Here is a 22,823-nt window from a genome sequence, read left to right on the forward strand (position 1 = left end):
CTTCGGGCGGGCGGACCCGTTGGTATGACTTTGGTACATGATGTTATTTCGTGACCTCCTGTCTGCTATATCAAAAATATAGATTATAGAATCGTCCAATCGTACTAAACTGAAACATCACATGATTTCAGATTGGTATTTCTTCACTGGCACATATTTTTTTCCTGGGGGATGGGATTTGTCTTGTGAGGTTCATATTGCCAATACAGTCACTTAGGCGCCTATATGGACAATTAAACCTGTATTTGTATGTATAACGAAGTTTTTGGTCAGCATAAGGGCAGTCCTTTACGGCCAAGGTTTTCTCGCTGCCGATCGTTCTGGCACAATACTTGGAGTCGCATTTTGCATGGCCTCAAACTTTATATGTCTTGGTGCGTCGTGGCGCGGTAATGGCCAACACTTATATGCCCATTTCTATAAATCTTGCATATTTTTTCTTGTGGGAAGAGTAGTGAGAGTACCCAATAATCAAGATACATGGCTACTTCAAATCGCATTATTGCATCAATTTTCAAAAAATACTCAATAATTTATGCTAATTCACGAAATAATTTTAAGCCCCCTTCGAGCTCGCCCCCCCAACTTAAGAAGTGGTGGACATGCAAGTGCCACTGTGGAATTATAACAGTGAAATTTAAATATTGAAATAAATTGACAATTTTGCGTTCATGCAATCCAGTTCTTTGTGGTAATTGAAACTTATTTAACATATTGGTTCGAAATACTTTTGTGTATCAACATTTCTCGTTAATTGTGCATACTCAGCTCTTATCCTTAATAGCTTCAGCATTGATATATTTTTCACCTATGGGGTATTCGATGAATTGATTTATGACCCTGTAATTTACTACCAGCGCCCGTAAACAAATAATAAACAAACAAGTATACGGCTGTCCAGCCCGCCGTGTACATTGGAAAGTGAGGATTCCGTAAGGTGTTAAAATCACAGCGTAACGGACTATGATTCAATTTAGTGTTAAATATTGAGGCTTCGCACTAATAGTCAACTGTGGGCTCTGTGCCGTGACTCTTGTCATTGTTCGTTAAACAGATAACAATCCGTGATTATTCACTGACAATAGCAGCGCTCTGTCATCGCGTAAACGGAATGAGATCAGGGGTTTTGTCAACCCGATATTAATCGACATGCAAAATTGATTTTGGCTCCGTTAGTGTGAGGGACAGATGTAATACATGCTATGTTCTGTATAAATCGCCATATATATATGCGTAAAGTGAATTTAATGTTGAATTTATCGCTTGTTGCCAACATTACGTTGTTGATCTCTGACTGTAGTTGAAAATATTAGTTTAGTAGAGACATGATTTTCAGCATACGCTAAATATCGATAAATCGTGTTTTACTGCATCATTTTTATCCATAATATAACTGCGAAGGTTCTATTCAACCTCTGAAATCGTTGAATCGCGATGGCAAGCTTAACATTTTAGTAACTATGTACTTTGTTACAGACTTGAAGCCTATGTTTACTTTGATTGTATGTGCTTTGTTCACAAAGGCAGCGGACTGGTCGAACCATTTGGAATTTACGACGTGTGAACTTATTAAGGCGACTTATCAACATAAAACAGACGGATATGATAAAACTCTGATTACACATTGATTCCTTTTGTGCACAAAGACCACAGAAAATGGTAAGCAAATATTAATAACGCGAATGTCATATTATCATGCTATCTGTAACTCAGCTCATTGCTGTGGTAAAATCTGGTAGTGGAGGCATTGTCGTATGGATTGTAAATCTCCAGAGCGGGTGAGGACAGACGTCTAGGAGCTTATTTAATCTCGTTAGAAAGGAACTCGAAATTAGACTGGATTCACTGTTAGTTGAATTAATTACAATTACGACTTGGGTAATATTTCATGTAACGAACTTGAATGGCGTGCCTTTGTGGATCGTGGTTGTTGTAATCATTGTGTTTCGACATCTGTAGTCATTTCGGACCCGGCGGGTATATTATTATTTTATGATTCCTATAAGCTGCCGATTTAGGCCTATAGCACGACTCAACTTCGTTCTAGGCTTTTGTAAGAAATCGCTTACGCGGATTGGATGGTGCTATGAGGCCCACAAAAACCTCCAACACATAGGATTTCTGCTTTTAAATCCAATAAACAACTATAAGGAAGTTTTTACTAAGAACGTTACTTTTCGACTGTTTTAGATATTTCGCTTCAGTTCAAAGGGGGCGACGTTGTAAAGTCATAGGGCTGGGCTTCTCGCCTGTCCTAACTATTGTGTCAAGATGTCTTTTGTCTGTGTTGTATTGTTGAAAACGTATCGCCATTTGTATCATTCCAATCGCACAATGGGGGCCGAAAGTTTTGAAATCATATCGATGTCTCCAGATAGAAGATTATGTACTAAATAATTCCTGTAGTTTTACATTACAAGAAGCCCTATGCTAGTTAAATCATTGATCCGCGGTCCGCGGAAAGGTCGCAAACATAACAATTTCCAAAATAATAACCCCATTGTTTGTTATATTCATACCTTGAAATCCACTGTTATGCTTGTATGCTGTATAGTTTCAAGTGGTACTTATGGAGCCGATGACTTGGATTAATGAGTATAATTATTTATTTGCCCGCGAATATAAGTGGGCTATAAAGTTAAACAACTTCATCAAGTATACCTCTTCTAAGTGCGAGTTAACTAAAAGTGATTTATTACTAACGGCTCATTACAATGAATATATATAAACCTTTTTCAGCCCAAGCGCAAAGCGTCGAAAAGCGGGAAGTCAAAAGGGCCCGGTAAAGGTAAAGCTGGCTCGAAAAAGAAAAAAAAGTCAGGATCTGGCAAGGCCAGCAGTCTCTCGCCATTGACAAATACGGGACCAGTTGAGGTTGGCTCATATTTTTAACACTCATAACCGCTTGTGTTTACGAATTATATTGGTATGCACACAGTGCATTACAATTGTCTGTAGCCTATTGGTGTAATTGGCGATTTCATGACCAACTCACTATCATTCGTGATCTGAAGTTGGATGCATGTCAATGGTGATAATAGCTGGTAATCAAGCCTCTGCAGATATTTATTACCTACATAGTATCTATAATATCTATCGTTGTTATCATCCCTATTACAACAGTGATGCGCATCGCCTGGAACGCTCATGTGCATTACGAGTCCGCGAGACGGATTTTGCAATCGTAAAATTCATTCATTTCGTATAACTGACGTCTTTTTATGCTCTCTCTCTCTCTCTCTCTCTCTCTCTCTCTCTTTGGCCCTTGAACCCGTCTATCATATTTGCTTTGCTGACGACTTCAAGCTCGGCTAACTGACCCGTACAAACTATACCAATCTATCAAGTTGAAGGTCAACTAACTACCGGTTTTTGTGTAAAGTTCTAGTTCCAGTTTCGCATTAAAAATAGTTGTATAGCAACTAATAACACGCGCCGTCTTTTGGCGTGAATCGTGATACTGGTGTTCTGTTATGTGGGTGAGACCACTCCCATTTCATACTCAAAACCCTGTCCCTTTGAAATGCTAATTATATCTCCAATATTTCGTAGCTCATTTGCAGTTCAGAAATTCGTATTAACAATTATTAGTTAGTTTGTGTTTTAGCTAGTTGTAATTAAGCTTTTTTAAATGTCGTTCGTTCTAGTTCTTGTTCTTGTTGCGGGTTTTGAGAAGTGCGCTTTTCTAGTTCTAGGTCGGGTTGCGAGTTTTAAAAATCCATTAGTTCATACAATTCGGGATGCTCACTTCAAGTTCGACTCACTTTTCTCACTTTGCGCTTTTGAAGATGAGGAACCCAGTTAAACCTCTTACGCTTAGAAGATAATAAGCATACAAGCGGGGTGCGAACCCACCATCGGCATGTAAACATTACGCCACTCGCTTCCGCCAATTATGGTTACAAATCTCCTTGCTACCACAACTGATCGGGTGGTCTGACCAAAGTTTTAAACTTGGAGGCTGGAGAACTTCCATCTCTCGGTATGAAAGTAGAAGTACCATTGTAATACAGACGGGTGATTAGAACAGCTTCAATTTAACGTACGAATGTCATCCTAACTGCGAGTTTGAGTTGCTGAGATTTTTTGCTAGTATTGGAATGGATATAATCAATGGGCTCCGTGCGCAGTCAATGCAAATGGTAGCTCAATTTCACTTACACGCAACAATTAGTCACAGTATGAATGAGGTGGAAAGTTCAAACATGTACCCTTTATTCCACCACAAATATTATTATGTCAGTGCGACATCATATTAAAGATTAAATGATCTTTTTGACCATGCTGAAGTTGATTGCGCATTGTGACAATGGTCTGGGCAGATCGCGACTTCACAGAAATGTAACTTCCACAAACTTTCGAAGCTTTGCACTACATGTTTCGTATGCTGTAACCAATCGAGGTTACAGCCTTACTTAGTGGAAAAAAGTATCGAAACTGTAATTCTTGTTGATAAAGTTCCTCATAGTGGCAAGCAGCGTATAACTTCTATATCCGATAAAATCATTCCCAAATGCTAGAATCGAATCATTAAAATGAATACTAGATTCAGATTCGAGTAGGCTTACTCAAATCACTGTGCCTAGCCTGACTACGACTACCGACTACGTGTGGATTTTTGGGATTACAACTGATTACTAGGGCAAGTTTTTGTTGCAGTGAAATCCGTGGAAGGTTAAACTTTTTTTCGCAAAAGTTGCATTTATTTTTCATGAAAGTTGCACTTAAAAGTTGCATTTGATGGACAATAGTTCCTTGAAATTATTAGGGTATGAGATACTCGAATCGATCCGTATCCAAAGCACTGGCGTAGCCAGAGAGGGGCGAACGGGGCGATCGCTACCCCCAAATTTTTGGAAACTTTTCGTGAAACAAATAAATATAACACCATTTTTGGGAAGGTGAATGCAACCGAGAAATTTTCTTCGCGCTTCGCGCGATTTACTGTCCATACACGTCTTGATTATATAATCGGTATCCCGAAAACAATTCTTCCGCAAATACTCATAATTTAATTTAGCTGCATTCTCAATTATGAGAATACAACGGTAACAGTAGATACACGAGAGTAGCCCGAGGTCGTTGGGTTGATTGAGTCTAGGGGTGTCAGTTCAGTATGGGGGTTGGTGACTGCTGTTAGTTCCGGCAATTTTCGTACCGGAACACACGAAGACATCTAAAGTAGGCTACATGCGACTCCGCAAAGTGCGCTCCCAAAATGATTGACGGCCATAAAACCGACGCATGTATTCCAAAGCCTACGATATAGGCTGGCGCCTAATGATCATGTCCCTGCAATCAGATACCTCCGACATAAATGCGACTGGCACAGGAAAATATCGGCACCTCCCGTTAGAAAGTGCTAATTTGAAATCGTGCGAGTCTGATCAAAGGAGTTTTTTAATTTGGTCTGGTATGTATCAGCAATTTCAATGTTTAAAGTAGCGTCAATCTTTACCAGAGGTTGCTAAATAACCCGTGCTTCGACGATAAGTAAGACTGGAATCCACTTGCTCATATAGGCTACTCGCACCAATATTATTCATCAAAATCTTTCATCTATTCAAAAGTATTTTACGCTCGCGTGACTAGGTCTGAAATTCACACTAGTTGTTCATCACTCAATGTCAGCGATTTGGGCTCGTCCGTGAAACGATCACCTAATACAAGCTATAGTTGGAAACTGGAAGCTTCCATAGGGTATGTGTGTGTATATGTGTGTGTCTGCGTCCGTATGGATAAAGGGCAGTGATGAAATTTCCCATAGCAGGATGTATGGTTCTGCGAAGTGTTCCCCCGGGGGAGCTCCCCTCAACTCATAACCCCCACCCCCTATAAAAAAAAAACTGTAATTCTTGCTACGACTTTAAGTGTGAGTGATCTCTTGAGTGGTGACAGCTTTCTTCGCAAGTCATGAAGTAACAGCAATTACTGACAACTGTCCCGTCCGGCGCCCACCCTATATAAACTTTAAATCAGTGGTTCTCAGCCTTTTTTTGTCTTAGCGGACCCCTTCACGTACCCGCGCGGACCCTCAATTCTTATTTCAAATTTGCATCTATTGTCATGCAACCTTCATCTGTCCTGTGCAATTATTAACTGTAGGCTAGTGACAAAAACAGCAAAATAACCTTTCTTGAAAATAACATCATACTATTTATGTAGAAATCGTGAAAACCTTTCATTATTTCAAAGCGAATTCTGTAGCTGCATTTCTTGAAATGCGGGGTCATGTCTTGAAAATCCGCGTCGTCGATTTGATATGAACTGGTGCCTAAAATCCATTCCCACAAAGATAGGTGGTGACGAATGTAATAATAACGCGTAACGCTTCCGACGACACCTTTGGCTATGATGGCAACATACATGGACCAATAAAATCTCCAGCCGAGTCATTTCTATCTAGCACAGTGGTTCTTAACCTTTTTCGTATCGTTACCCCCAAGAAGAAAATGATGGGATGCAATTACCCCTTTTCAAGAAATAACGTGACGTCATCATAATATTACATCATAACGTGACGTCATAATGTACACTGAAATGCCTGTTGCAAATATCATGTCAATGGTAAGGCTGAGGCTGTCTTTGCGTTATCCGGTGGTCACATATAGACAAAGGAGAGCATAATAGACATCATCTCCTGTAATTGTCGATCGCAAACTTATTTCGATATTTCGTTTTGATAGATACCATTGCAGAAAATCCTATTTCACGGCAATAACTTTAATGAAATTCAATCAGAAAGTTCAATCCCATGATGACGAAGATAGGTTATTCATTTTGAAGGCGAACCCAAAAGGTTCAAATATCTTGCCTCGTTTCTTCGAAGGCATTGTGATGATGTTAGACTTAATTTCTTCGACTAGACTAGACCACTACACTTTTCAATACTGATAACTCTATTTCTATGATATCGTTACTGCATTATAGGTGTAAAGCTGAACTTAGACGACCCTCGTTGTCTTTCAATTTGTCAGCATGCGTAACAATATATGGTCCCAACTACTGCAAAATAAATTGGACTTACCTAGCACTATACTAAACTACATTCGATTCTGTTATTCATTATCACTAGTGGTTAATATGATATCACAGCAGGCATGGTGTGTTAAGTGAAACAAAATATATACAAGCGCGCTGAAATATAATTAGCCTACATTCATATTTACGTTTCAAAATATTTCAGTGCAGCGTTACAAGTTTAAAAAAATGTCTATTACCCCCCCAAAAATGGTAAATTACCCCTTTGGGGGTAATTACCCCCAGGTTAAGAACCACTGATCTAGCAGCTCATCGTGAAATTATTCTGGAATAGCGGTCGTGTATATCATAGGAGAAAAGGGATCGCTGCAAACAATTTTTTCCAAACCCAACACAAAACATCCCTAAACAGCAATATGTTCGTATGGATAGGCTATTGGCAATTAGGCAATTGAAATGACTTTGCACAGTGGAATATTTCATATCAGACCGCCATTCTCTGCTTATGTGAGTCCTGAAGTTTTAGCAGTTATGAAGCGAAAGTGCTTCGTGATTTCTCTGATTTAAAACAAACTAAAAATTAGGTTATTAACCATTTTGCAAATTTGGAGGTCTCGCGGACCCCTTAAAAACGCTTTGCGGACCCCCGGTTGAGAACGATTGCTCTAAATAGTCTTGCCGTATGGCATGGACATAGTGCAAGTGTGTTCCCTGAATGTCTGATGACACCACTTCTATCAGCCCTACCGGTAAATCTGATAATGAAAACGAATTTGCAATATGCAAGTAACAATATAATGAAGCAATTTCATTCACTAACCATGAAAAATTTTCGCGCTTCGCGCGAAATTGTTGTCACCCGAGTTTTCCACAATCGTTATATTATCACATCCATAGGCGCCGACTTTTATATTTTTACGAGATGGAAAAGTCTAGTGACGTCATAACTGTTCCATATCGATGACGTCATCGTCGCACGAAAACGCACTTTACTGCATGCCGCTGGTGTACATGCAGAGTTAAACCATCCGCGTGACGTTTTAATATCGGCCATGCACTCATTAATATCAAATCATGCAGTCGAGTTATTGAATGGAATCTTAAAACGGTACGATCATTTGAAGTGTAACTGCGGCCTGCGCTACCAGTCCGTTCGACGGAATCTGCAGTTGCATCAATGTTATTCACGCACAATGCCCAGTGTGACTAACGAAATACACTACGCACTGGCCTTGCAAGTAACACACGACAATTCTCGAATACTTAAGCAGACAATAATGATGATTACAAACGCGAAATCGCGCAGCCAATCAGTAATTGTCTCTTGCGGTTTCTTGCTTCGCGTTGACCAACTCGCATCGCGGCAATTGTTTGATGATTAAAACATCGGTGCATTTCCCGATTTAAGTTCGCGAAGCATTTCGGGAGTACATCGGTCAATCCGTAAATTCAATCTGCATGTCGACGGCCGCCAACGCATACCAATTGAAATACGTGTTGACGGCCGCACAATTTCGTTCTACGGCCGCGGGTTGGCCACCCCCTAGGCTAGAATTAATTCCACTTCCGGACGCATGCCGCGATCTTACCAATAGAAATCCACTATCTATCTAATGCCTAATAGTTTAATATTCGATAATGTTGTTCTCGATACGAGTACATCAAGCAATCAAGTTTATCGGAATGTAAAAGGTTCCCTGTTCAAACGAATCGAATAAAATCAGAATTTGTGCCACCCATAATCTTGTTATGCATCACGTTAATAATGAAAGGAACACTGAAAAATGACTTTGTGCGACAATTTTGGAGTACGAATGTATCAAGTAGATAACAAGAAATATGGATGATGGCAAATGAGAAAGCGTGTAATCTAATCAGTATCGCCACGAATAGATTTTGAGTGTGACACCGTATTGAGTAGCTTTCGTAGCGACAATTGTTTTCTCATTATATCGGTGTCTAAGCTGTATTGCTGCATTTCCCGATTAATGCTACTGGCAAAGCCTTGTTAGAGAAACGAATCGGCGCAGAAATGAATTCAGATTTACAGGTACACACCAACACACCCTCCAATTTCGCGCTCCGATTACCTATCACGAAGCTAGCTATAGCTCATGAATGGTTTTGTAAACGAATATGGGTGCACATAATTTAGATTTCAGAAAAGCAGAACGTATATTTGGGCATCTGGTCGGCAGAGGAGATCTAGAATGGTGCTTCGCAGCACATGCTAGGCGCGTAACCAGTCGAAAAATTAGGGGGATTTGGATTTTTTTCAAATTTACCAATATAGCATCAATTCAATTCGGGTCAAGTACATGTGTAAATGGCGATCATATAATCTCTTCGTATCGACGATTTTAGGCGTATGATACGCTTGCCAAAGAGTCCGGGAGTGCAGTCAATTAAGCGAGTCACTGATCTCTGGTGAACAATTAAATACGCGCGCGTATTACGCAGTCTCGACTACAGTTTTCGCAAATCAAAATGTCCGAACTTAACTGCACCGATTTCAAACCTTTGTCGTATTTCAGAACTCGAGACATGATACACATCTGGTCGTTACGTTCAAGTATTAGCGGGAATCAATTTCGCACGTTAAAGTCTGTTTGCAGCGATTCGATGTTATTCAGTTTCGCGATGTCGCTTTCTAATCAATATGACATTATAGAAATTAAACATGGAACGGCAACGACCGATTTTGCAGCCTCGTTCCGCTTCGCCGAGGCTGGAGTGTGGAATTGTTTTGCTTAAGCGACTGTAGGATTTCTCGCAATCCAAAAGCTATCTTCCCGAGCGCAGAAATTATTGAATCTGGTCTCGATCGAAAGCTACTGTTGCACCGATTCCGAAAATATAAATTAAAATAATGATCAGGCACTGATCCACCTACAATCCGTCCTCCAAGTCTGAAATATCGGCATTGTTCTGAACAATCGGGTAACCGCCACACAATGGCCATGACAATGACCCATTGCGACTCTCCGATTGTTCGAACAATGCCGATATTTCAGATTGGAGGACGGATTCTAGGCGGATCAGCGCCTGATCATTATTTTAATTTATATTTTCGGAATCGGTGCAACAGTAGCTTTCGATCAAGACCAGATTCAATAATTTCTGCGCTCGGGAAGATAGCTTTTGGATTGCCAGAAATCCTACAGTCGCTTCAGCAAAACAATTCCCCACTCCAGCCTCGGCGAAGCGAAACGAAGCTGCAAAATCGGTCGTTGCCGTTCCATGTTTAATTTCTATAATGACATAAAACAATGACTACTTAGCGTAAACTCGACCGCATTGTTTCGAAACCAGCGAGAGATAGGAGCCAAAGCATGCTAGGCCCGAGACGCGATAGTTACGCCGCCAATGCAGATTCGATTGCACAGTTAAGCGATGATATAGTGTGAACTGGGCCTATTGCAGATGCGCTTGTTGAAGCCTGCGGGACCAGGCTTGATCGAGACGCGATAAATCAGGCTAGCTACGATTGCCACGCGCACGGGAATGAATGACCTAATTTCGCGACCATCTCAGCGGGAGATCATCACAGATTCTTCTCGCTAATTGACAACAAGTTTCTCGCAAATCCGCCGCGCGGAACACTGATTACACAATTATTGAATTGCAACTGAATATTAGAGTTAGAATGATCATTTCAAAATGACGGGGTTTCGCGTTTCAAATAGGGAAGTTCGACCCCCGAAACCGAAACCTGGCACACGCGCGTATCGAAGACGTCTCTAACGAGGTCGCATCGATTCGCCTTATTACTAATTACTGGTCACAAATCACTTGGGCGTTTGAGCATTCTGTATGAGGTGGCCGCCACCTCGTAAATATGGTCACGAGGTGGCTGCGCCATCTCGTAACCTCGTAAGTCGGCGCCTATGTTCACATCACTTTATGTATCAGTTGAATATATACCCCAAATGTTGTGTTAATCATCCAATAAGGGCCCAAGACCATCGTTATTAGGCTATTTTTTCCTTTTCTTCAAGCGGGAGTGGCTCATTTACGTCATCGAATTTTTCGCCCCCCCCCCAAATATTTTTTCTGCCTACGCCCTCCAAGGCACTGTTGCGAAACTCAGTGTTGGCGACTTCAACAAAATCAATAGCTTGAAGAAAACTGACGCAGTGAAAATATAATTTTCGGTGGTCTAACCTGAACGTACGCCAAATCAGAAAAGACCTCGAAATTGAACGATCCAGTGAAATAATCAAGAGATATATTTGCATATTGTGACGAATGTTTCCAGTAAAAATTTAGTTACATGAAAAATCGAAAAAAGTTGCAAAAAGTTGCATGAAAAATGGAGAAAAGTTGCTAAAAGTTGCAATATGAGATTCCTCCAAACAGCTAAAAACATCAAACTACATAACTTCTGAGTATTTAGGAAGCTGCCGCAAGCTGTACAAAAAGTTACAAAAGTTGCAAAAACTTCCCTATTGATCACTCGTTGGCTGATGGAAATATTCGTGAATCGTCAGAACATGCCACCATGGAATTTAATGTTAACATGCTCGCTACATTCGATAGAATTGCCGTACGATGATTAATTAGGTCTTTCTCTATAGTACAAGGTGAAACATGTTCTCCTGGAAACGATATTAATGAGACGTCGCGACTAAGGCTGGACAAAATCGCGTAGCCGGGTACAAGTAATATGCTTCATCAATTCAATTATTCCATTATCACCTATTATGACATGCGAGTAATGGTGGCGAGATAGCGCAGTGGTCCGCGACTGCAACACCAATGGGTGCGGGTTCGAGTCCGACCGAGGTCGACTTCGGAATTACGATACCTAAGTGTTGGAGGTTTACCTAGGCTCCTCCTCGCCACCTCATCCGCGTCAGCGGTGTCTTACAAAAGCCTGGAGGTGGGCCGCGCTATAAGTCGGCAGTTACGGAAAATAAGAAGAATATCGGCCTGGTGTAAATGACCATAGTATAGTCGACAAACACCATGAATACCCAAAAAACAAACAAACATGCGAGTAATAATGATTTAGTTAAAATATTGGCTCTTCACTTTATTTATATCGCTACAGTTTGTTCATTGTTCATATTGACAAATTTATTTCTTTTTAAACGTTTCGGCGGACTCTCTTGAGGAGCGTTTGTCAGTAAATGCGGCTAACCAAATTCTACAAATAATTACTCAATGGCAAAAAAATGAGTCGATGGTATTTTTTCAGAATCCTTTACTGCTAATAAGAATTGGTGCCTTGTGTACGAGTGTTCTTATCAAATTGATTTTACGTTTCAAGTGTCGAAATGAATCCAACGAGAGACATCGGCCACAGAATAATAGACTTTCGTTAGACAGATGTTACGAAATTGCTCTTCCTTTTTTAACCAAATACTTTTTCATTTTCTTTTTCAAAAGTAAATTTCAGAAACAAATCACTTTGAACCTCGCTATTGAACACGAGAAACGTGTCATTTGTGTCTCAGCGATAGCAGATGTTGGGTGGTATGGAGCCGATTGGCGATCACGCGGCTTTGCTCGTATATATTCTGATTTTAATTGTGAATTCGGAATCACAAGTTGCCCCTCGCAGTTAGAAAGCTTCGTACAACAGTTCTGTTCCTTTTTGACATTGCATAAAAGGAATATATATGTATATTTAAAAGTATTTCTTACTGCGTATGATGCAGACATGGGGTAATCACGATTAGTAATCGTAATCGATTACGACGATTACAGCATTTTCAAGTAATCGTAATCGTAATCGACTACTTCCCATATCTAATCGATTTCTTTGTGAAAGAACGATTACTTTTTATTTGTACAAGAACTATGACATAAACTGAACATTCGTGAACAAGGAAGAGATATTATACAAGGTTAGTGATAGCACAAACGTCTGATTTTCAAATCCCACCGCTCATTATTACGTCAGAAGTAGCATATTAGCGTTGCTCGTCATTGCGCAAGAAGTATCCACACATAGTAAATATATATTTGATGTACATTAGTGTTATTGTAAGAATATCCACCATCTTGTATATCAGGTTATCAATACATTCCAGACGCTACTACTTCGCACCAGGATAATTAATCACCACTCTACCTATAGTTTAAAATAGTAACTTATGTATTGATGTTTGCTTATGCATATAGTTAAACGCAGTTTGACTGTTCCAAACTGCTGCTGCTTGGCGAGTAGTAAGCCTATGTAGTACGTGCGTACGTAAACTGGACAAAGATTTACGATTTCCACCATGAAGCATTAAAAATCAACAGCTGCTGATATATAACATAACCGAGCCGTTTTGTGCCGTTTCTCGTAATGGCAGCTTGCAGTACATTTAGCTGTAAGGCAGAATTTTATGTTCACTTTCTCTTATTCTCATATGACTCTACTTGAAACGGGCGCCAATCATTATTTCACCATTGTTTACTCAACATTTGGACCTACTGCCATAGACATCGGCTTGTACCATTTTGGCGTGGGTTGTAGCTAGAATCAGGACCAAAACAGCAATTCGTCCCCCTCTCCAAACGTTGGTCTTGGGCCCCCAAAGGGTAGACAATTTTTAAGTTGAAGATTGAATTTCGTCAATAATATTGGTAATTGCATTATATTACTATTCATTTTGAATCCTCTCTAAGCGTCCGATGGTCAGATTTACCTGTCGAGCCGGGGGCACGTAATTCATAATTATAATATCTGGTATCTGGTAATAATTACTTTAGTGTATGTTGTTGATTCGTGACCTCCGGTCTGTTATATAATCAAAAGATATTGTAGTAGCCCGAACGTAGCAGACTAAAAGAAAAACTTGCGTGAGACGTACAAACAAATTATCATGTCTTTAATGCTGTGGGTGCCCGGGTGATATTTTCATTGTGGGCTCAGATTGGAAGGAACGGACTATTAGTCACACCCACCTGACGCGACTAGGTCTTTCTTTCGCACACTTCGTGGAGTCGCGTATGTTGGCCGAAACTGCATCTGTCTTTTGGGGTGTCGTGGCGCGGTATTGAATGGCACCCAAATGCTTATTACTATTAATTGTGCATGCTTTTTCTCTTGAGGAGACGACGTATACATTTTAAAATCAAACTATCTAGAGACATTTAAATCGCGAATTTCAAAGATAATTTTCAAGTTAATTAAATCTCTCGAAAATACTCAATATAGTTTATGTTGGTGTTGGTTTACGAAATACTTTTGAGTCCCCTTCGAGCTCGCTCCCCTCTCTATTGGGAAATTTCGGGGCGGCCGTTATGGGCCTAGCAAGAATGCAAATCGTTCGTTGCGATAAATCGTCCTCTATAAAAATGGGCAACAGGTACATTTTGACGTAAGAAGCAAATGACGCAACACTTTTAAAGAAAGTTGTTATCTCATTAGGTATTTTCAGCGCAATCCATATATTGTCTTCCAATATTACTTACGTAGATGCAAAATAAATGTAATCGTGAGTAATCGTGATTACTTTTCCAATGTAAGCGTAATCGTAATCGACTACTTCCTGTTTTTGCTGCAATCGTAATCGTAATCGCGTGATACAGAAGTAATCGTAATCGCAATCGATTACATTCTTGAAGTAATCACCCCATGTCTGGTATGATGCACTGAAATGGTCTGCACTCGAATACTCAACTCGCTGTCATAACTGTCAAAGATCGGAGGCAAAATCAGTCGTCAAGACTGCCAAGATCTCATTTTAGATAGCCCTTTAATTAAGTTGGCATAGTGAGATCTATCATACCTATTCGGTCTAGGTCTAGAAACCGGCACCATTCCATACCGATGTCTTAGCAATAACCAGCATCAATCAACTGTCAGCGTTTATAAACTCACGCAGCCTCCTATATGACATTCCACACATCATGGCTTACTAGACCTAGAACCGCGGTTCTCAACCTTTTTGGACATGCGCCTCCCTTGGGGATGGTCGAAAATATTGCGCCCCCTTGCCCCCCCCTACACTTTTTGTCATGTCAAAAAGAGCACATCATCTAATACAGAGGTAGGCAACCTTTTTGCTAATCTCGGCCCATTTCGATTACTTATGTATAGCCTAAGGCCGCATTCCAGGGAATAGCCGGAATGAACTAACTGGAGGCGAAAAACCTATGTTAATCTGTCCATATCCATTGCCGGTGAACTCTGGAGTCCGGACTATTATACTTTTAACAAAAGCCTTTTGTACGTACCGAAATCGCGAGTCGCAATGTTAAGAATAGATGCTGGAATTTTTCAGATTCACGAATGAATTCCGTAATTAATAGTAGTAGTATCACATATTATTAACAAATATTTATCCTCTCTTAGCCCATGTGATCAGATACACCAGTAGGGTTCATTGAGGGAGAGCTTTTGAAAATTTAGGGCAAGGTATAAATGATAATGCATCTTCGGGTGGGCCAAATGTTATAAGTCACTTGGTTGCATGCTGTTATTTCTTGACCCCCGATCACGATTGTCGATTGTATCGGTAGTGGAAATATATTAAAATCGCCCAAATGTACCATAAACAAATTTCTTTCGTGAGGAGCACACGATTCCGATTCCGGCTCAGAGTGAGAAGGGCGCTACTATAAATATCGAAAAATTAAGTTATGTTGAATTGCGCCGGGTGTGAAGAAAATTTCAAGATTAATTAAAATCTCTCAAAAATTTGGGAGTGAATTCGTAATTTCAATTTGCATGTCGACGGATGCCAACACATACCAATTGAATTAGTTGTCGACGGCCGCACAAATTCCCATCTACAGCAACAGGTTGCCCTTCCGTGATCTAATAGTATACATCAGGGGTCACCAACCTTTTTGCAGCCGAGGGCTACTTTTGCGTAATGATTGAAGCGGCGGGCCACCATTTACTCCCACCGTTTACCCATAACACACTGAATTTCCGCTTTGATATTCATAGCACTGGGCAGGACTGGACATCATGTTATCTGTTTCTATAGCAGTCAGTGGGAAGCCTGGCATTGTATGATATCAACTAGTGCGCTGTACTCTGGTATTTAACTCGACACTGCAATTCTGAGTGAGTGTACCAGATGTGCATTAATTAGGCCTAATCGTGTTTTGTGTTTGTTTTTGATGAAGTTCATGTCCGAAAAGGCTGATTCACAACGATAAGTTGAACCATAGACGCTTGCAACCTTCATAGCTGCTGCGCATACACCACTCTACTTTTCCGTATCAACAATGCACCAAACGTTTGCTGCAGACTTAGGTGGGGGTCATTTTGCAGTGTTACAATTTCAATCTCCAACTGATCAGCATCCAGAAATGACAAGATATCATTATACCGGACAGCAGCAACGATTACAGAAAGTTAGAAACATGATATATTAAACTGCGTTGAGTGTAACAGAAACAAGCTGTGCCAAAAGATGCAATACGTATTGGGTATACAGATATTGAAAATCTGCTAGTACTTCACGGTTATCTGACTTCGAATAGTAATATTGTTTACTAATTTGGCATTGTCCTGATCGTCGAGCTATCATAACGGAACCCCCCACCAATTCAAGAAGACTGTGGACGGCATTCCGTCATGTCGCCTTTATAGGCAATGCGCCGTATCTTGAATTTCTGGTGATTCTATCACATGTTTACATCTATATATTACTAATTCTAATTGGAGATATTTTTAAGTGTTTATATATGTAAGTTACATGTTAGTGTGTTTTAAACAAGAAGAGCTGAATAAATAAATCTATAGAATTAAAAGCTCACTGGGAATAATCTGACGAATATTGGTAAATGCTGCTATTCCACCTATTTTTAGAATGGGCTCGCGGGCTACTCATCTAGTCCTCGCGGGCTACCTGGTGCCCACGGGCACCGGGTTGGTGACCCCTGGTATACATAATTACATATGGTTGGAATCCGCATTCCAGTTTTTGAGTCTTTAACATTTCTGACAAATTTTCCCAAACTTGTTTGAAAATAGAAATAAAACATTGAACAGGACATCAAATTATTTCAAGGTGGGATGCAAAATGCACATAGATTGGGTAGGTAGGTTGCACCTAATGCTGGTAGTGACTACAGAGGGCACGGCATCGTTCTGTACTGCCATGCTAAATCTTATCAGTTTTTGAGTTGAATAATTGCGTTTTTAGGGTAACTTAACTGAGGGCGAAACCGGGCAACTTATATTGTATCTAAATCTGTATTAGGCAGTGCAGTTCGCCAATTATTATTAACAACAGCTACCCATAGCGCACCGAACTTTAGGCTACTGCCAAAGCTATGAAGTAATGAATGACTTACACGTGGGAATTGCTCCAAATTTTCAAAGAATATCAAAAATTTGCTCAAATGAAGTTGAAATCAGCCTATACTCCGTTGAGCGCGACCGCTGGAGTTGGAATTTGGCGAGATTTCTTGAATACGAAATAAGTTTCATTTTTAACAATCGTCTTCTCAGAATGACTGTGAAGCACATTTTTAGTCAGAATTCATACAGACGTGGTCAATTTCTCGCGCCCCCTCATGAGAGCTTCCCGCGCCCCCCAAGGGGGGCGCACCCCCCAGGTTGAGAACCCCTGACCTAGAATATTGGCACAATCTGTGGAGCATTTTTCATTTACCGTCAGTACAACATTGTAAGTAACACCGAAAAAGCTAAAACTATCGATTTTCATCATCTATCTAATCGCCATTGTGATTTCTCAACGCTCTGCATTGCAGATCGACATACTTAGTCACGCTGCTATGGAAAACGCGTATTATATTTGCCACAACGCTGCCGACTGTCTAGAAAAGCGTGGATTCGCTTGGCCTGGCGGAGGCGGGAAAAAAGGAGGGAAAAAGGGGAAGAAGGGAAGGAAAAAGAAGAAATGAAACAAAGTTTTTTTCCGATATGCATGGCCTACGTGCTATCGACGTTGCTGCATATATACGACAAGAAATTTTTTATTCGCCATGAATTTTTAATTAATTGGAAAATTTTAATGACATTGTAGGTAAATGTGCGACTTAGTCGGACGGTTTTAATGGAATTGTTTCTAACTTCGTACTTTTTCAGCCTTACCACTTTTGTTCGATTTCGTTATTGCTCACATTCAGTGATACGCTCTATTAGACTCTAAAATTAATTTAGAGAAGCTGTGTCATCCTGACCAGTGTATACCACCAACGTGTGTTGAATACTATTCAATCCTGAGCTACAATTTTGACGGACCACATGACAACCACGTTCCTGAAGCTAGAAGCTATAGTCCAATTTCGGATTTTTACAAATGTGACGCCTTAGTTGAACCGCGATGTATACTATTATCGCTCATTTCAATTCAAATAAAACGCCGCAGTTTGAAGCATAATGAACTCGCATTGTTTACATTTGGCACCGTAGTTTTTACTGCTTGTATCATACGCATATTCAATTTGGGATGTTACTATACCTGCGAGAACGTGCAGTTAGCGAGAATAATTTGTGGGATATAACTTTAAAGAATGCAGGCACAGATGATGTTCCGAGGAAAATATCATATTGCTCAGAATGGTCGGTTGTGAGGCGGTAAAGACTCAAAGGTATGACGCGGGTTCCACCATGTAAGCACACATCCAATTGCACTTCGCAAGTTGTCAGTTTTCATCCCTCGTCAAGTTGCGCAGGGGATAATGGTTGAGTCTGTATTGCGGTGATTTGTATGAGGATGTTCTTATTAAGTCTCAGCTGTTGTCGTTGTACCAAACCATCATTATCGTCGAAGCACCGCCATAGTGTATAGGCCTACATAAAAATTAAACTTTCTTCCTTAGTAATATTAGTAGGCAATTTTTGGGCATTCGCCTTATTTCTTTACGAAATCACGGCATTGTGTCAGGATATCACTGATTCGAGTTATATTGGACAGAATACGTCGCATTTAATCGGTTCCCAACCCTATCAAGGCATCCCATTGATTTTGATTGTGATCGAAAATAATTCACTACAATCGCGATGTATGCTTGTGCGATTGCGTTTGGACTTTTTACATTGGGCTTGACCAGGGACGGGTAACACACAACCCGCGGGCTGGATCCGGCCTGCAGACAGTTCCCGGTCGTAAATGACGTGGCTCGCGGCCACAGTCTGCCGCAATCCCTCAGTACTTGCTTACTACGTCAAATTATTGTGACTTTATGTTATTTTTTTTAGCCATCGTTCCCGCCCATTTTTAAATATAGATGCACGAAGGTGGTGCGCTCACTTTCTAAAGACCGCTCCGAATAATGCAAAAGGTCTGGATATCATTTGGTAAATGAGGATGATGAAGAAACAAGAAATCTTAAAAAAGATAACAGAACGAAGACGAAGACGAAGAAGCAACACGCTATAGGCTAATATGCGAAACGTGCCGACGCAAACGAACTGAAATCATAACACGCATTATCACGATTCCGAGTTATTTGAAATGACATATACATGCATGCAACGCCAGGTGAAACTGTGCAGAAGCAACTCATATCATTGCAACTGTTTTGCCAACAGCCGAATGTTAATATAAAATTCTAGATACATTCATGTCGCCATTATTTCCATTGTGGAAACCTATACGCACAATTTTGAATGCAATAAACTCTTTAATAGGCTACCATTTGGTAGATAGTTGAGCGGCCGATTTAACTCATGTGTGTTTCCATTGAATGTTTTGTATAATCTTTCACTTCCATGCAAACCCTGATGTGATTGTGCAATGTGCATGTTGACAGTTTTCCGAGAGAGGAAGTGCGATTGATTGCAACCGCTTCGATTAGTTTGATCACGATTACAGTGCATGGCGTAGAAAGTTTTAATTTTGCTCTGTACTGCACCGCGACAACGCAAGGGTCGGGTCGTTATACTGAAAAAATAGTCGTTGGCGAGGTACAGATGAGTGATATGACGTACGAGTCTTTACCAGGCTCTGTATCAGGACTTTATGTTATTCCGCGCGACCGAAGTACCGAAGCCGTTCGTTCATAATTCTAAATGTAGCCTACGTATATGAATTCGTCACTATTGAACGGCTAATTTCCTCGAGTTCTGAGTAAGTCTATTAGAGTCAATCTTTCATGCATAATACTTATAGTGTTACGATTTGCTGAATACATAACACTGTCGATGAGACAAAATTTTCGGCCTATTCAGTTTAAAAATTTCGCGATATCATAGTTTTTGTAGGGCTGGGCCTGAGGAGCTGAGTAATTCGATTAGGAATAGAGTATTAAAGTATCATTATGACGTCACAGTTGTATGAATGGCGTGAAAAATTCGAAAATGTGACTTTATGCGACCATAAAGAAAATGCCACATATTTTTTTCTCACATTAGTGAATATTTGGTATTTTTTCGACTATTGTATGGAATTGCTCGTTGTGACAGTAATGGTAATGTGTGTAACCTTGTACTACATCAGTGTTTCGAAACAGCCGGTCCGTGCCGGTCCACCATATAAATTAGAATTCTATGCCTAAATTCCAGAATGCAAGAAGCTCGACACTCGTCCATTAATTAGAGAAGCGAAACATCAAATTTAAAACGTATATAAAAGTTCAGAACGGTGCACGGTGTCGCAATTGAGAGTTGATGGTCTACTTTGAGCGTGCGTCACCATGGGGCAAAAGCTATTACAAATTGTTTGAAAGTAGCCTACAAATTGTCTCGAAGAAGTGATATCCGTAAGCTGCGGCGACTTTTACCCAAACTTCGGTAAATCTCGTCCGTGCATTTAAGCCACACTTGGCAGTATAATAGAGGCTATAGTAAATAGCAAAATCGCATTGCTTTCACGGATGCCGAACAATCACAATCAGGTTAGTGATCTTTACAGGATTTCGCGAGCTTCGCCCTGCCGAAACTGGAAGAGAACCACATATAATTATCTGATATCAAAAGACGTCATCAAATGAAGTTACCGATATTACATTCAAGTTGGGGGCATTTGTAATTAAATTTAAAATGAATTTTGATTTTTGAAAGTTCAGCGCTCCACAACCTTTAGTTTTCAAGTTCTATCGTTCCGCGAGGCCAAAAACCTTGGGAACGACTGTACTACATGATTCGTATACTGCGATACGCCCAATCGAGGTTTACAGATTTCCGCATTAGGAAAGAGTTCCAAACTATAATTAGGATTGATAAATTAACTTCTAGTGACAAGCGGCATATAATTGCAGTAGACCTACTAAAAAAAAATCATCTTTTACTATTCGACTCTAATCACTGTGCCAAGCTCTGACCCTTTGATCCAGTAAATTCACGATCAGTAGGCCGATTTTTTCTTACCTAATTAACCGAAGACTTCGACCTAAAAATCAAAATTTTGACAGTTTTGGACCTCACAAAACTTACTTTTTACAATATGTTGCACTCATATATGTAAACTATAGCTGTTTTCGCACATTATGTTAGAACTTAGAATCGTACTATTTATCAGTGGCGGCTCGTCCTATAGGGCAACTGGGGCATTGCCCCACCTAAAATTATGTTCAATAACAATTATTTACGATTTATGGACGCACAGCAACCAATATATACCGATATCACAGCGAAACCAGCATTCTTCTTGTGCTTTCGCTTGTAGCGAAGTCTCTGCGAAAATCGAATTCTCTTCTATGTTTTCGCTTTGTGAATGCCTAGCCGGGGCGTGCCCCGGTAGCGCTCATAACAAGCTTTCACTGTATATTCTCTCAAATCCGCGCACAATAAAGAAACGGTGATTTACTCTCTCCTATTCATAAAATTACCGAGCAAGAGGGGCAAACTTGCCTGGTTGCCCCTAAGGTGTGATGTAACAATCGTATCTGTATCTGAACTCGGTTACCGTCACACGCGTTGAGTCGACCTTTGCTGGTATTGGTCGATTTTTACGATGTTTCGCACCATGATAATTCTTGAAACTTGGTATGTGATGTCGTGAAGGTGGTATTTAACACTGCTCCAGGTTTCAGGGTTGCTACTTACCGTGTAGGGTAGTAATTTCGTTTCCAAAGTTGACAGTGTGCTGATCCGTCATGTATCGCAAACAGATTTTACTCAAAAGCGGGTATTGGTCTCCATTGATTTTGACGATGTTTCATACCCAGATCGGTCATGACATTTGGCATAGTTAGTCATATTGTTAGTATCGAACGCCGTACCAAGTTTTAGGTTTATCACGGAGCTATGTGGGTGGTAATTTCGTCTCCTAAGTCGAGTGAGAGCTGACTCGCCATTTATCACTAACAGATTTTACGCAAAACCGGTATTGGTCTCTATCGATTTTAACGATGCTCCATACCTAGATCGGTCTCAGTAGGCTATCGAACGTTGTGCCAAGTTCCGAGGTTGACACTCAATGGTTTGGGCAGTAATTTCGTTATCGAGGTCTAGTATAGTAGAGATGGGCGCGCTGATATGACACATAGGCCTAATGCTAACTACCGCATTGCGGATTTCACGCAAAAGCCTGTGCTGGTTTGTGCTAATTTTAACTGTGTTTCATACTGAGATAGGTGAAGAGATGATGATCTCATAAAAGAGGTTACTAAGATTCGCGGTTTGCATTCAAATCTTTACTTTATTTTATATCCTCCAATGTCAATTTTACCGTGAAATTGTGGCCTTCAAGCCATTTGCTATGTGAAGCGCGTTAGCTATAGTTCGTTTTCGATGACGGCTAACAGCTGATCGCTTGATCACTAGATCAGTCTATTCCTCAATATATTTTACGCTAAATTCGGTGTTTTAACGCAAGACTCGGCCCTTATCAGCCTGGAAATTATTCATTGATCTAATCGTACGCGGATGGAAAGCGCACTCTCACCCTTTTCCCAACGTATTTCGATAAAGAAATGAAAGGCTGACGTATACGCGAGGATAAGGACGCCTTGTTATACACTTTTATACTGCTGGT

At 40.4% G+C, this 22,823-nt stretch overlaps 2 protein-coding genes and 1 long non-coding RNA gene across 4 annotated transcripts in view; all 3 read left to right on the forward strand.

The window, feature by feature from the left end:
- Positions 1-1,304: 1,304 nt before the first annotated feature.
- Positions 1,305-18,284, forward strand: LOC145447244 (uncharacterized). Of its 2 annotated transcripts, none has more exons than XM_080325663.1 (3): positions 1,305-1,659; positions 2,740-2,874; positions 17,653-18,284. In XM_080325663.1, the coding sequence occupies exons 1-3, from the start codon at positions 1,657-1,659 to the stop codon at positions 17,803-17,805; spliced, it is 291 nt and encodes a 96-aa protein (XP_080181789.1). In that variant the 5' UTR covers positions 1,305-1,656; the 3' UTR covers positions 17,806-18,284. The 2 variants fall into 2 exon arrangements, with proteins under 2 accessions (XP_080181789.1, XP_080181788.1); XM_080325662.1 differs by lacking the exon at positions 1,305-1,659 and adding an exon at positions 1,698-1,778.
- LOC145447245 (uncharacterized) lies at positions 9,884-15,481 on the forward strand. Its single transcript, XR_013917503.1, has 2 exons — positions 9,884-10,649; positions 10,730-15,481. It is a non-coding gene; the product is annotated as an uncharacterized LOC145447245 (long non-coding RNA).
- A 1,802-nt stretch (positions 18,285-20,086) lies between the features above and the next one.
- LOC145447243 (solute carrier family 22 member 4-like) overlaps positions 20,087-22,823 on the forward strand; it is a 37,573-nt gene continuing 34,836 nt past the window's right edge. The window contains exon 1 of the mRNA XM_080325661.1: positions 20,087-20,742. The gene's annotated coding sequence lies outside the window, so the exon portion shown is untranslated. The remainder of the gene's footprint in view (positions 20,743-22,823) is intronic.

The sequence above is a fragment of the Botryllus schlosseri genome, chromosome 9 (assembly GCF_051294905.1).
Source record: "Botryllus schlosseri isolate E-star chromosome 9, Bs_hap1, whole genome shotgun sequence".
Taxonomy (NCBI): Eukaryota; Metazoa; Chordata; class Ascidiacea; order Stolidobranchia; family Styelidae; genus Botryllus; species Botryllus schlosseri.

What these genes read in the sequence shown, in the direction of transcription:
- LOC145447244 (XM_080325662.1), top strand. Translation starts at nt 1,755, where the DNA reads ATGGATTGTAAATCTCCAGAGCGG. An exon ending in ATTGTAAATCTCCAGAGCGG is followed by an intron (nt 1,779 to 2,739) that starts GTGAGGACAGAC and finishes AACCTTTTTCAG; the next exon opens with CCCAAGCGCAAAGCGTCGAA. An exon ending in CAAATACGGGACCAGTTGAG is followed by an intron (nt 2,875 to 17,652) that starts GTTGGCTCATAT and finishes TCTGCATTGCAG; the next exon opens with ATCGACATACTTAGTCACGC.